Consider the following 15,814-nt stretch of genomic DNA (forward strand, 5'->3'; position numbering starts at 1 on the left):
GAAGCCATATGAAGACTGGCTGAGGTCACCTGGCTTGTTCAGCCTAGAGGAGAGGAAACTGAGGGGAGACCTCATGGCAATATGCAGCTTCCTCATGAGGGGAAGGGCAGGGATAGGAACTGATCTCTTCTCCCTGGTGACCAGGGAGGCATGAAGCTGTGTCAGGGGAGATTTAGAAAAAGACTCTTGACCCAGAGTGTGGTTGGGCACTTCAACAGGCTCCGCAGGGAAGTGGTCACAGCCTGACAAAACTCAAGAAGCGTTTGGGTCATGCTCTCAAGCACATACTGTGATTCTTGGGGCACATTCCTGTGCAGGGCCAGGAGATGATGATGATCCTTGTGTGTCCCTTCCAGCTTAGGATATTCTATTAATTTATGGTTCTATGAAAATGCCTCCAAGTTGATGAAAACACCGTAGGAGCCCACTGCTTCCTGCGAAAGTTGACACCTCTCATTAGCTCAGCCTGGAACAATTTTAACATTCTAAGAAGAACAGGTTGCCTTACATATCCCTAAGAAATTAGTGACAGTTTATTTTCTCTGAATTCCCCAGCCAACACGCAATGAGACAAGAGTGTATGATTAATTAGCTCCTAGCTGAAATCACCTCAGCTCAATTGTAAATACTATTTCATGCATACACAGTCTTCCAAAACCCAGTAGGGCCAAGATGCCAAAACAAGATGTCAGACTTTTTCAATACATTAGGATGATGGTATCATGTACAGGATAGAATTCCAATTGTCTAGTTTATTAGCACAGTACTGAAAAGCCTTAGTTGATTTCCTGCATTCTCTTAAAAAAAACCAAATCACAACTGAGTTTAGTCTAGGTGAAAAATGGAAAATGTAGCACTTCTGGTGATATTTATGTCAGTCCATAACAAGCTAACCCTTGATCAATGCATCTGTGTTCAAAAAGTATTCCAGACATCAATGGACCCTACAACGTTTCATGAAAAATGGGCTGGGAGGGAACTATACATAAGATGTGGTGGGAGCTGAGCACACAGTCAGGGTATTCAGCTTTTAATAAGTTTGTTGCTGCCTGGAGACAAATGTTGCCTCCGGTTTGCACCTGTCCAAAAAGCAAAAATATTAGCAGTGTTTAACAGAACCTTAAGCAACAATAAACCAACACAGCAGAGTCCATTTTCCTAGCTAAATGAGCACAGGGAGGATTAGCCCACTAATCTTATCACACACTTCCACCTGGGCTATATTTTCTTCTCTCAATTTGTTTCTTCTGTACTTGTTTAAAAACTCATGTTTGGTTACTCCATTCCCACTGCATTTCCAAACCCTTTGAACAGAGATGTCATTCTAGACAGGTCCTTTCCAGTGTTTCACCAGCTGGCAAGGAACTGGTAACAGCCTGCTTGGTAAAATGGTGATGTTAAATCAGTAAGACCCATAATTTGAGCACATGTATCCCAAATTATTTGACTCCATGGCAAATTATGGAACAGCCCACGTACACTCCAACCCATCCCACAAGCTACCACCACACTATTATGGAGAAGAGCTATACCCACAAGGTGTTGTGATGGACACTGGAGGCTGTATCAGGCTTGCTTAGTCAAGCAGTGATGATGTGCTTCTGCTTTCTTGTCTTCCACAGAGAAAACAGTAATATTAGATACAGCAGTCTTTGGGGAAAACTGTGGGATACATGCAGTGCCCAATGTACACAAAGAATCATGGCTGCTGAAACAAAGCAGGAGCCAAATAAACCAGAACCCAAATAGTAAAGGACATCCCTTTCACGGGGCAGACAGAATGCAGACACAGCGGGTCTTCTGAGAGTCCATGCAATAGGGGTCAAAAATTGGCAGCACATAAAGACCAAAACCCAGTAACAGGATCCCAAAGAGACTATCAGGAAAAAAGGGAGATATGAAAACAGCCTCAATACACTCAATGAGCTCTTTCTACTGCATCTGGAAAAGACAGGTGTGAATTGCACCTCTGGCAACATGCAAATTCACACATGGACATAGAGCTACCCAGTAACTGCAGAGCACTGAATGATATGCTCTCTTCTTTAGACCTACATTTTAGACTGAAACAATATTAATATCTGCATCTGTTTTGTACAGTAACTGGGAAGGGATTTCAGGTGAGCATGACTGTTTCTGCCACTCAGTCCACTGTGGGCTACTGAACAGCAAGGCAGCACCTCCAGCTCCAAGCCCCTGAGCTGCAGAGGAGGCAGCTGGAGGCTGGAAAGCCACTTTGGCAAGGTACCCCTCCATGAACATCCCATGGTTTTATTCTCCCCTATCATCTCCTACTCACTGTTCACCAGTGTGGAATAGTAGGTTTGATGGACCTTTGCTCTGGCCCACTGTGGATGACGTGATGTTGTAATCACAGTAAGAAGGCTTCCTGAACATGCAGTCTTACTGTGCACTTGGCATGTTTGATTGGTCTTAAAAGCTAGTAAGTATCACACCAACTAACCCTCCTCACCTCTCCACCTCCCAAGTAGAGACTATTCCCTAATCCTACTATTTATTCCTTTATGCTGAAAACAAAAAGCCACTGCTTTTTAAATTATTTACAGCAACACTGGCCATATCTGAAGATAAATAGATTGCATATCACATCAAGAACTTAAAAAGCAGAAAAACGTTTTATTCTACTTGCCATTTTTCTGGTAGAATAACCCATTAATTAAAAAAAAGAATCAAATTAATACACTTGAAAAGGCTGTTTTTAAATAAAGAAATGAAGAAATCCTACTGCAAAAGAAAACACCCTGAACAGATCCATACACATACTTCATTTTTTGAGTACACAACACAAATAGTTCCAATCTCATGTGTAAAACATATTTGTATTATCTGTGGTTTTTTAAGACACTACAATGAAGCTTCAGGAACGTTATGTTTTTAGGTTGCTGAATTTATTGCCTTTTGGCCTCTTTAGTCCTGAAAACAGGTGAGATTAACACACTCTCCCTAGTATATTAAACATTCACTTGTACACAGATCATCCATCTGGTTTCAAAAGCCAGCAACAGCAAGAGCATATTAAAACTGTGAAAGTGCTAAGCTCTGCTAATATTAATTAGAGAAGAGGAGAGTGAGTGGAGACCTCACAGGTGTAATAAAATCACACCTGTTAAAGGAAAGTCTGGAATCTATATTATATTTAAATGTATATGTCCAGGTCTTAATTTCATTCTAATGTGGAGGAGGGGAAAAAAATAATGCTTTGAACTGATATTTATCCAGCACATTTCCATAAAGAAACAGACAAGAGTGTCAGCCCTTAGAAATCCTTGAAGAGTCAACTTATTTTGAAGAAAGAAAAACAATACTTTCCAGGGTTTGGGGTTTTTTTAACTTTTCCAAATACATTATCCAGGCGAGGAAAACAAAAAGGCAGCCCTATAACTTACTTTTTCACATTTCATAGCAGCTCATATTGGCTGTCTTTATGGCTGCAAATATTACAGTCACTCAGCAACACTGTCACCTCTTCCGCACCTCGCATCGGTATTGGTAACCTCCCAAACACAAGATATGAGGGACAGAAACCTATTTCCTGCACTCACAAGGTTTGTTCCTTGACCACCAGTGCCTTCAGACACAGTCGAGGTTGAGCTCAGCTCCTGTCAACAGGACACTGCAGTCTGACAGCTGCTGCTGACTGAAATAGATGAATGCTCACACAACAAAATCTATCTCCAAGCTAATAAAAAAAATCCTCTAAAGTTGCCCCTTTTTATAGGCAAAAGAAAGTCTTTCCCTCCAAGAAAATAAAATAATTGCTTCAGACACAAAATTTGAATATTACTCAATTTCTATTCAACATTCTTTTTAGACCTATTTTTTAAATATTCAGTTTTGGAGCTAACACTAGATTTTTCAACTGTCTATTTTAGGCTAATGAGTGTCTTTACTGGTTACAGTCCAAGATGTCATTAAACCAAAATCTTGGTATTTACTCCAGGAAGAAAACCTTTTCATTAATTCTTCTGCATTAGTAGAAGATTAACAACATGAATGCAGAATCTTATCTGACATTGATCTCTGCTCTCTGGTCACCAGTGATAAGACTCAGGGGAATGGCCTTAAACTGTGTCACGGGAGATTTAGGTTGGATTTCAGGAAAAGGTTCTTCACCCAGAGGTGAGCTGAACCCTGGCATAGGCTCCCCATGAAGTGGTGACAGCACCAGCCTGACAGAGCTCAAGAAGCATTTGGACAATGCTCTCAGGTACATGGTGTGACTCTTGGGTGCCCTGCACAGGGCCAGGAGTTGGACTCCACGATCCTTGGGCGTCCCTTCCAACTCAGCATGTTCTATGATTCAATGATCCATGTAGGAAGCATACAACCTTTACTTAGCAAGAGCTATTATTTGTTTGGGTCAATACCCTGAAAGTAGGGAGTCTGATAATTCTCAATTATGAGGTGAGAGGTAAATTTAAAATGTTTCATACCATGACAATCTTACACAGATTTGATAAATTCCAGAATATCTCTTTGTAATATATTTACCATGTGAAAGACGTGTTAAGTAGCCCATTTTATCAATTACCAAAACACTTCAGCAATACTGTTCATCTTCAACCTCCTGCTCAACATCATTTTAGCACCAAGATGAGATCTAATGAGTTGTGGCTCTGTCTGACTGAATCTCAAAAACCTTCAAGGACAGATGTTCCACAGCCATTCTAGCCAACCTCTTTCCCTGCTGTATTCAACCAGACACACACTGCAACCCCACAGCCTTTTCACCAAAGCTGCTACTCAGCCAGACTCTTCCCAGCAACACTTTAGTCCGACAGTAAATGTTTATACTTAAACTTTTTCAGGTTTCTGTTGCCCCAGTTCTCATGTTTATCAGGGCCCTTCTGGACTAAATGTCTCTCACTCTGAAAAGACAGTAGGAATTTTGTCCCAACATACTAAATTGCACTTTTACACTCCTGCTGTCTGTCCTTACTTCCGCTTCTGAATGCTCCCCTTTTGTGTTTTAGTTCATTGAGAAGTTCCCTACTTGGCCAAACAGGCCTTCTGCTACTGTGGAATACTTTGTTCCTGAGCTGCCATTAAGTTTTCTTTAAAAATTTTCAAGCTCTTCTGTGCACCTTTGATCTTCATGGATGTTATCCAAAGGATTCTACCTACCAATATCCTGAATAAGTGAAAGCTTGCAGTCCTCTAGTCCAGGATCCTAATTCTGCTGCTCACCTTTCCAGCCTTCCTCCAGATCTGCAATACAGTCCTGTTCCACTCACTGAGATCCAGGCTGCCACCTATGACCAAACTGATCACAGCTCTTCCTGACTTGAAAGTAGCAGATGAAACGAAGAGTTAACCCTGACCAGTTCCTCTGGCATGCATGTTGCAAAATTTTTACCAACACAGCCTAGGAAGTACCAAGAGCACATGCACAGTGCCAGATTGCCCTCCTAGCTGAAGTGTGCATGGCTGAAATCCCCCACAAGCACGACAGCTCATGAGTGGGAGGTTACTGCTAGCTGTCTGTAGAAAGCGATATCCACCAGCTCCTCTTAGTCACACGGTAACAGATGCCCACCCCATCGCCAGTGCTCCCTTGCAAATCTTCTGCAGCCAGTACAACTTCTGTGAAAAACTAGCTCAGAGTGTTTTAAAACTGTATGAAGATTTCTGGAGTACATTTTGCTCAGCGGAGAAAAACCAGACTATCTATTCTAAACTGAGTTTAGATAGGAAGTACATGAGTATAATTTCAATAATGTATTTCAACTAAAAAGAATCTACAACTGAAAATCAACAGAATTGTTTTTGAAACTTCACATTTACTGAAAAGCTATCTAAAATTGACAAAACAGCTTTAAAATTAGCTATGATATTGCCTACAACTACCCTGACTCCCTGAGTATGCCAAGAAGATACAACTTCAATCTTATGCATTAAACCGGGCACAACTTCCAAAACACATCAAAACGTATCAGGCCTCTAACAGCTGTTTAACAGAAAAAAATAAATTTCAAACGACTGCCAAATATTACAACTCAGAAACTATTTACTGACATCCTGTCATGGAGCAACAGTGAAGCCCTACAGAAGCTGGCCTGCCTGACATCCCACCCCCTTGCTCCAGCTACATCAGCATGTCTAATAAAATACACTATTTTTCTTACCACGAGCCTTTTCTCTTCTAAATGTTAGAATAATTTGAAGTATCCCAGGCATAACTCTGCAAACTGTCAGACAACTGGCTTTGAAAATTCCCATCTCCATTTGCTGCCTTCTAAGTTGTGTTGACGTAACAACCATACATAAGGTCTCACCATAAATCAAATCCCTGGAATGGTTTCAGCCCCCTAAGTACAACTACAGAGGCAATGAACAATTATAGGAATGTTATGAGAGAGAAGAAAAAAATTAAGTCTCTTAAATAGGTTTTGCTAATGAAAAAAGATATTGTCAGAACCACATTCACAGCTGTCAACATGTCAACTTCAACAAAGAATATGACATAGGTAAAGCTGAAAAAAGCAATGTGCCAGAAAGCATTTACACCCATCATCAACCAGTTCTTTTGTCCTTGGACAGTGACAGACCCAGAAAAAAAACCCCTTATAAACACAGTCAAAAGCATAGTCTTCTTTCAGATTATCAATTTACCACAATCACGTAGATCCTCTACACTGATGATTGACATTATAGGATTCTGAAGTGTGACACACTTTTCTCAAGTGACTGTGTTTTACTGAGCAGATTCACTTGTATGTACTACCAAAATCTTTTAGGCTTTAAACACAAGTTTGATTAGGAACTGGAATTAATCAGGTTTTGGAAAGCAGAGGAAGTTGATCTGGACAGGCAGTGCTGCAGAAAACAGTGAATGTAGCTAGTATATATTTTGGTCTACTTAAGTGACAAAGTGTAAGTTACTTTGTGTACATTAAGCAGCAAAGCACATGAGAAACCTTCCTTTGCATGTACTATCTGACTGGCAACGTTTTTGGGGGTTTTTTCCCAGCTCTTCAGTTTACATCATATTCAGCATTTGCTCCCTCTAACCCCTTAGAGCAACTGATTTATGTAGAACTTCACTTCTTGCAGCTTATACTGCATTTAAAATAATTAATCACAAGTAACTGTACAGTCTACAAAAACTTGATGCTTTTCAGTCTTTTTTAGAAGGAAATATGAAGCCTGCATTAAAAATCATTCTGACAGTCAGCCTTCTACAACATTTGCTACTATAAATCGTTTCCCTCATTAATTAAGTTGTGCAAACCCAAACCCTTCCTAGATATTCCCATTACCCTTTTGCCATGCAGTCTCTTTCACTTTGAGACTTCTCTTACGTTTTACCACTTGATAGCTTTAGCAATTCCTCCACAACCACCAGTGAACCAGCAAGTCATATTCACTTTACAAAGACTGAGCTGAAAAGCTAAGCATGGCTTCTTTGCATGTAACAGCACAGGATCAGGCAACAGTTTCTCCCTTACACTTAAAAGGTACCAGGACAGGCAGTAAATCTGACCAGGCAGACATGTCACATCCGAATTACTGGGTACACAACAATTTGCTGTTTAGTCGACTCTTAACAGCTTCCACCCTTTTCAGACACATTTTGTTTATCTATGGAAGAGACATGCAACCTCAACACTGCTTACAACAAGGATTGTAATTACAGCAGCTGCACAGAAATAGCAAAAACACATATGGTACAAAAAATTTCAGATCATACTTCATAACTTCAGCATCCTCAAAAAAATGCTAGGGTCTGCAATAGGACATGCAAACATTTTTAAAATTAATTTTAAAAACACCCACAAAGCAAAACAGGAAAAAAAAACAACAGTATTCTTAATATGAAGGTACCAAATTCACAGAAACACAGGAAGGACTATAAAAATTGAGATGTAGGTGTAGGGTGTAGGGAGGGCAAATACCCCTAATATTATCTACAAGGTTCTCTAGAGCTTTGAGACTTCAATCTTTCTACCAAAACTCTTACCATCGATTGTAACTGGGAATACTCCTACTATTCACATACATACAGCGTGTATTCACGATTATTCCTGAGTTAAACTCAGTTACATTCCATAGCACATTTAAAGTGATGACATATTTTTAGCAATGCTGAAATTTGCTACCATTTTATGTTGCTTTTTTTGTTCTTAAGGTTACTCATCCCAACAAAGGGCTGAAAAGTGCTGATCTACCTTCTTCAGGTGTTTGTTTTACTTGACTCACTTCATTGTTAACTTGTTCACTTTCACTCTAATTTGTTTGATGCTAAACAACTCTGGTCTTTCTAGTACTTTTCACAAATAAAATATTATCTATTCACAAATTCTTGAAGGAATTTTATGGCTATCAATTCCTCCAAGACTTCCTTCTTGAGTTATTTTTCAGAAACTAAACAAAAAAATGAACTGGTCAACTAATAAAGCGATTAAAAAATATTAAAATGAAGCTAAATGGGATAAAAGGGTGTAATTAAGAGCTTTAGCAAGTACTCCACCATCAGAATCACTTGCAAATCACTACTCATCACTCCCTGTGTACTGAGAAGCTTTGTTATTTTGGCATTCATCCTGAAAAGTGTCAGTTATCACAGACATATGTCACCCTTTCCAAACGCCACTTCTACTCTGCACAGGCCCGTCACCTGTCTCAAAGGTCAGCAGAGGATATTCCAGGGCAATTCAGGTCATGCTTCATGGCATCTGGCGGCTCAAGGTCAACCCTTTATGACATTGCCATATGCTGCCGGCACACTCAGACACGCACCAGCCCCGGCAGCCCCTGGCACAAACACCGAGGCTGTGTCTCAGCGGAGAGAGGACGCCGTGTGATGCAGGGACAGCGAGCACGGGGAGATGTGACAGGCGCTCTGCAGAGCGGGATGGTTCTCACAGGCACGGGCTGCAGGACTGCCCCTCGCTGCACTGAGCGGGAAACACCTGGCCAGGAGCTGTGACAGGCCACACTAAGCGTCCCTGCAAACCTGTGACTGAACTCTGCCCTTCCCCTCATGCCACAGAACCACAGAATCAATCCGGTTGGAAAAGACCTTTGAGGTCATTGAGTCCAACCTATGAGCAAACACCACCATGTTAACTACACCACGCACCAAGCGCCACGTCCAGTCATTCCTTAAACCATCTCCCTGGGAAGTCCATTCCAATACTGAATCTCCCCTTCTGTGATGAAATCCTTCCTGAAGTCCAACCTAAATCTCCCCTGGCGCAGCTTGCGGCTCTGCCCTCTTGTCCTGCCAGCTGTTACCCGGGAGAGGAAACTGACCACCCTGCTTTCAGGGAGTGCTAGAGAGTGATGAGGTCCCCCTGGGCCTCCTTTTCTCCGGGCTGAACAGCCCCAGCGCCCTCAGACGCTCCTTAGGAACCTGCACTGCAGTCCTTCACCAGCTCCGCTGCCGCTCTCCGGACCCCCAGCACTCACATGAGACACGGGGGCGGCAGGCAGCCTGGACAAGCCCACAGCCCACACGGCGGTACCGGCCTGCCGGCCTCCCCGCGGCCCGGTGGCAGCACTGGGGGCTGTGTCCGGGGCAGGGGCAGCCGCGGGAGGCTGCGGGGCCGAGAGAGCCGGGAGCCCGGGGTGGGTTACCTGAGCTGTGCAGCGCCCTGACCTCGGAGCGGCCGAACCGCGCCGCGGCCGCGCCGCCGCCCACCACCTGCCGCAGGAGCAGGCGGACCCTGCGCGCAGCGGGACCCCCGGCCCCGCCGCCCAGGCACAGCACCCGCGACGGCATGGGGACGGCGGGGATGCCAGGAGAGCCGCGGGCACAGGGAGCGGGACCGCCGCCGCCGGGCCGAGCGCGGGGGAAGGGAAGCGCTGCCGCACAAAGTCCCGCCGGAAACCGGGGCCGGGCGGGCGCGGGCCGGTGCTGCCGGTGCGGGGAATGCCGGAGCGGGGCCGTGGCTCCACAGCCCGGGGCGCTCCGCGGGGAGCGTGGAGAGGTCAGCTGCGAGGACAGTGTGCTTCTTTTGATATGAGGGAGGCTGAACTCCATAGCTGGGCACGTTTGAAACAGCCTGGAGAGGCAGGCGTGGGCAGCGGTGGCTGAGGTAGATCGGTGCGCCGAAGGTATTCCTACCTCTGATCTCGCAAATGCTGCTGCGTTCATGGCCCTCCTGCCCCAGTGCCTCCCCTCGCCTGTGCGCTCGGGATTCAGGCGTTTCGTACTTCAGGAGGAATTTGAGTTACTCCGGAGTGACGTTTGGCTTAGATGTGAGATTTTTGTAAAAGGTCATGTTGCAGAAATAGATTTCAAAACTGGCTTATTCCAGCTAAAGGTAATGCTCTTGGATTTATGTAAAAGCTCAGGAGCAACTTTTAGAATAATTAGTGAAAGGCTGAGGCTTTCATGATAACGAACTAAACCTCGTTTAAAGGAAAATCCAGTTGAGACTTGGATGTCAGCACCAGTAAAAAGACTCTGAGCATCCTTTGTGGAGGTAGAAGCCAGAGTCAAACCACCTTTATGTCTTGTACTTCAGGTTTTGGGTGTCTCAGCCACTGGAGGATTTTGCTCCAGTAAATCTCCCATTTCCTGCATGTTTCCAGCATTGACCAACAATCCCGAAGGAAAACCATTAAAGTGTGAGCTTCATATCAGTTTAAACATAGACAACTTCTAAGCTCCCATAAGATATTTCAAGCTATGAATGTTGGTCTAGTCATAGACATTTCTGCAGCTCAATGTTAAGTGCATTAAACAGTTGAGAGAGGTGAGATTTCACGATCTTCAGCATTTCCTGTTGGCTAGACTGATGGTTAGGTATAATTTCTATTCTTAGTACCTAATATAAGTCTGTGAACCTGCTTTCTGGGTCTAAGGTAGGATAAACTAAATTGAAACATCCTTTTACGGATATTGCCCTAATTTCTTGCATGCTGAAGATCACAAGTGCTGGAGGCTAAAGATAGGCTAGGTAACAGCAAGGTCTGCTGGAACAGACTAGAAGGCCAGTGAGCAAAATTACAGTGGAATAGTTTATGAATGTATCTGAGCAATCTGGGATATTGAGTTAGAAGATTACATTGATCCTCTTTGTCATATCTATATAAAAAAATAGTAATAAATAGCAACGGATAAGCAAGCGATTAAATGCCGTCACCTGAATGCTGAATAGGTTTATGCTATGCTGAAAATAAGGAGGCATTTCAGTTCTGTACAGATTCACAGTAATTTCACACTGTGAATGTACAAAGCCTCCTTTTACCTCTGTGCATATATATATATATATATATACACACACCTGTCAAGCTAAATGCTTTAAGTTTCAGTCCTTTCTGAGTCATGTATCTATAAAATGGTTTCCTTTTTAGAGCATTGTCTTAAAATTCTGAATTAATCAACTTTTCCAAAACTTCAAATTCAGCCTTGAGTTCAACCTCCAACTTTCCGGTTGCAGCAAGAGAAAACTGTACTTACTGATTTTCAAACTGTTGCTGTGGAAGGTATAATGGAAACGATGTTATCTCTGTGCATAATTATGGTATGGTAATTTTGTTTGATATATACATGTATACACAAACAGATGCACAACTTGAATGTTGCACTGTTTTTAGGCAATGCTCTCAGTCCTGGCAGCAGTCAAAATTTAATATGATAGTGTGAATGTATAGAATCAAGCTTTCTCTTGAACCCATGTGAAATTTTATCTGGCTATACAATATTAAATTATTGTTTGAATATGGCATCCGCCTCACTTGCTAATCGTCACTGATGCATATAGGCTTTACATATCTGGTACTTGCTCAATCCTCACTATGGAAAGCATGATTCTGTCAGTGTTCAGTGCTGTCATGAAGTGGAAGGATTTAGCAGTCTGCATCTGGTGTGTTTGTGAAGGCTTTCAGCAAGATTTACAGCATTGGTAACAAACAACAATTTGATATTTTCATTCCCTGACTTAACAACACTCTTATTTGGAATGTCAAGTTTTTTAACAAAAATACTTTTCCTTTGATTAAACAGAAAAGAACTTATTCCAAAGAGTGAGAGCTCTAAAAACATCCCTCTGAGTTGACAGTTTCCAGACTATTCTCTCTAGTAGCTGTCAAGTACTTTGCTGTGTAGCTCTAGCTGCAAGACTAAATTAGACACAGGTGCTGACTGTAAGGAACAATGCATCATCTCTGCCTAGTTGTAGTCAGTTCTCCTACACAAGAACAGAGAAGACAGCTGAGATGAAATCCTGGCTTCATTTGAACTTCATAGGAAATCTCCCACTGAATGCGCTGAGGCCTGAATTTTACGGAAATGGTCTGGCTGAGCTACAGTAATAGGAGTAAGTTAGTCTTCATTTACGGTTAAAGCTTTGTCTAGAGGGTAGGTCTAACATTATACTCATTTGAAACTATGCCCAGAGAATGTGAAAAATCAAAAAAGGAAGTCTCTTAGAATTCATACAATTCCCTAGTGGTGTGGATTCCATCTGGTGATACTAACAGGGAAAGTCAAGCCATTGATGCCGGCCTTGCTTACCATTTATTTTCCTGAGATCAAGATGTTACTTCTGTATCATTCTTTTCAGTTAGGCAAAATTAGTTTCCTGGGATTAAAACTTAAGAGTTGTTTTCCCAAACTAGCTGTAGCTACTGAAATCTTGCTTTAGGTAGTCGATTTAGAGAGAGTCAGGCTTGTTTTCTTCTGTTGTGTATCAGTTTTGAACAAATACAAATACTGATTTCCATGGAGCCACTCTAATTCACTATAATGTGTCTTTGTAATACCAGAAGGTGCTTCTCTTGTATGAAATTGATTTGTAACAATATAAATCAAATAAAAATGGAAATACACAGCTGTTCCTTTGTTGACTTGAATCCTAAATTTGTCCCCTAGTTTAATCCAAGTTGATATAAAAAAGGAAATGGATGCACCAATAAGGTATGAAGGTTCTAATGTAAACTGTCTTATCTCCTAGTTCTTGCTAAACTGACTTTCGTTCATCATGTCTTTCTTTGTATCTAATGGTTATTAGAATATCCACATCTTTCCTCTGCACTGTTATAAAATAAGCAAGAGTGAGTGCTAGATTTTGTTCTACAAATGGTGTTTATAATAGATTTACCACCCCAGAATATATAATTAATGCCCTTTTAGTTAAGAGTTGAAAGGTTTTTGCTATCTCTTTGTATGACAACTTCATTCTAGAAATTAAAATCCACTCTATTAAAATCCACTCCATTAGCTTTCTTAGTATCTGTTCAGACCCCTCTGTCTCTGAGTTTTTCTGTGCTATTTGCACTGTTACATTGAACTAAAACAGCAACGAAGGATAAAGTCATTATTGATTTTTGTAAGAAATAATGGCATTGGGGTAAGGATGTTTTTGCCATCTGATTGCTGAGTGGAAGTTTGACCTAACAGCCTCTAGCTACTTGGAAGTTCATTTCTTGAAGATCAGTATTACAGTCAGAAAGCCTGTATTTTTTTTATTTTTTTTAAGCACCACAGAAGGTAAGAGAAACAAGTACTCTGTTGAGTGGTACTGCACATTTGAGTACGTGTTACGGTATAAATGCTTAGAGAGTGTAAAGGCCATGAGTGATGGCATCTGTAATTTCTTATGCCAAACTCCATCTGTTTTCAGTAGTTTGTTACTCTACCATTCTTTAATAATTTGGGCAGAAATTTCGCATGCTGAATTTCTGCCGCAGGCAGAACGCTTCTTTTGAAAACTTGACCAAAAATAGCTTAGCCACTTTTCAAAAAAGAAAAGAGAATATTTTACTCAGGAGCAGCTCTAACCCTTATGTGACTGGGAAGGCTGCATGGCTGAGCAGCCACATCACATGAAGGAAATGCTTACTACTTTCCCTGGTGTTACTGGAAAGTGGAGGAGAGAAAAAATAAGATTAAAACCTCTGTCCTGCCTGATAAATCTGCATCTGGTTTTACCCACATGAAAACAGTTCTTAAATTAGGAACTTCACCATACATGAGCTTTAGATCAAGGAGTAGAGTTCTGCTAAGAGAGTCATGCTGGTTTCAGAAAGATGCTTTTTGATGACACCCTTTTTTGTGTGCGTGAATCATGAGCTTCTGAAAACTGGGGAAATATATAGCAGTTAAACAGCTATACATTCAGTCACTATATTCTGTTTATATGAAAGATGACCTACAATAATGCTGCACTGGTTGAGTCAGACTTCCCCCTCTTATTTCTCCTTCATGGCCAGAGAAGACTACAAAGACACTCTCTGATGTACTTTCAGTGCTTCTTCAGAGGAGAGGAATTAGGAGCCAAGCCTCAAAGGGCAGTTAGAAAATGGTAAATTAAGCACAAGGAACCTGAAGGGGAAGGGGGTGGGGGAGCATGAAACCATTAGATGGATGTAGGGTGAGACTAAAAAGTTATCACAGAATCACAAAATAAGCTAAGTTGGAAGGAACCCTCAAGCATCATTGATTCCAGCTACTGCCCTGCACAGGACAGCCCCAAGAGTCACACCATGCTTGAGAGCATTGTCCAAATGCTTCTTGAACTCTGTCAGGCTTGGGGCTGTGACCACTTCCCTGGGGAGCTGTTCCAGTGCCTGACCACCCTCTGGGTGAAAAACCTTTTCTAATATTCAGCTTAACCTCCCCTGACACTACTTCAGTCTGAGGAATTCAGAGATGTGTGTTTTAGAATTCTAGAGTAATTTAGGTTGTAAAAGACCTTTAAGATCATTGAGTCCATCTGTTTACCCGACACTGCCAAGTCCAGCATTAAACCATGCCCTTAAGCACTCCACCTACATGTCTTTTGAATACCTCTACCTCCCTGGACAGCTTGTTCCAATGCTTGACAGCTCTTTCTGGAAGAAATTTCTTCTAGTATCCAAACTAAACCTCCTCTGGCACGACCTGAGGCTATTTCCTCTTGTCCTATCACTGGTTACTTGGGAGAAGAGTCCAACCCCCACCTGGCTATGACCTCTCAGGCAGTTGTAGAGAGTGACAAGGTTTCTCCTGAGCTTCCTTTTCTCCAGGCTAAACAACCTCATCTTGCTCAGCTGCTCCTCATAAGACCTGTGCTCCAGACCCTTCACCAGCTTTGTTGCCTTTCTCTGGACCTGCTCCAGCACCTCAATGTCCTTCTTGTAGTGAGATGCCCAAATCTGAACATAGATGGTGTTCAGCCATCACCAGTGCAAGGTACAAGGTGCAGCCTCACCAGTGCCAAGCACAAGGGACAATCACTGCCCTGGTCCTTCTGGCCATGCTATTTTTGATACATATTAATCACCAATGTAGGGCATCAGCTCACTTATGTCTTACTTGACTTATCTGTATTTGCATCAAACATATTCTCACTGGCACTGGTGTCCTTCCCTGTGTCCTTCATGGTTGTCATGATCCCCTGAAACAAATCTTGTATGCTTTTCACCCACCTCAACACTGATATAAAATGTCTGTCAAATAAACTTCACCAGTTTGTATTTAATGTTTTTCTTTATAACTGGAGTATTACACAACTGTACACAAAGCTGTTTTGTAGAATGGACAGGTAGTATCTGGGTAAAACACAGTAGTTCCACCCCAGTCTTATGTGCCTATATTCTAAAGCTTTTCCAGATGCAGCCCACAGCTCAAAGGCAGCCACAAAATGTTAGTAGAGCTGTTACATTAAGATATAAGCAAAATCTGATCAAAGATTACCTGAAATCTTTATCCCTTTTCATGTTGAAATGGTAGGTTTCCTTTTTCCTCAAATTATAAACAACTTGGCTTTTCCTAATGATTGTGTCTTGATGAACTGCCTTTTGCTGTCTACAGAAGATTGTACAGAATAACCTCTAAAGGGTCACTGGTGGCACGTGCCGG

At 42.1% G+C, this 15,814-nt stretch overlaps 1 protein-coding gene across 2 annotated transcripts in view; it reads right to left on the bottom strand.

The window, feature by feature from the left end:
* Positions 1–9,845, bottom strand: part of VWA8 (von Willebrand factor A domain containing 8) — a 176,651-nt gene extending 166,806 nt beyond the window's left edge. For both annotated transcript variants that reach the window (XM_085059145.1, XM_085059135.1), the window contains exon 1: positions 9,601–9,845. In XM_085059145.1, coding sequence (XP_084915271.1) covers positions 9,601–9,745 — 145 coding nt within the window. In that variant the 5' untranslated portion in view covers positions 9,746–9,845. The remainder of the gene's footprint in view (positions 1–9,600) is intronic.
* Positions 9,846–15,814: the final 5,969 nt, after the last annotated feature.

This window comes from Lichenostomus cassidix, chromosome 1 (genome assembly GCF_008360975.1).
Source record: "Lichenostomus cassidix isolate B80296 chromosome 1, HeHo_3.0, whole genome shotgun sequence".
Classification (NCBI taxonomy): Eukaryota; Metazoa; Chordata; class Aves; order Passeriformes; family Meliphagidae; genus Lichenostomus; species Lichenostomus cassidix.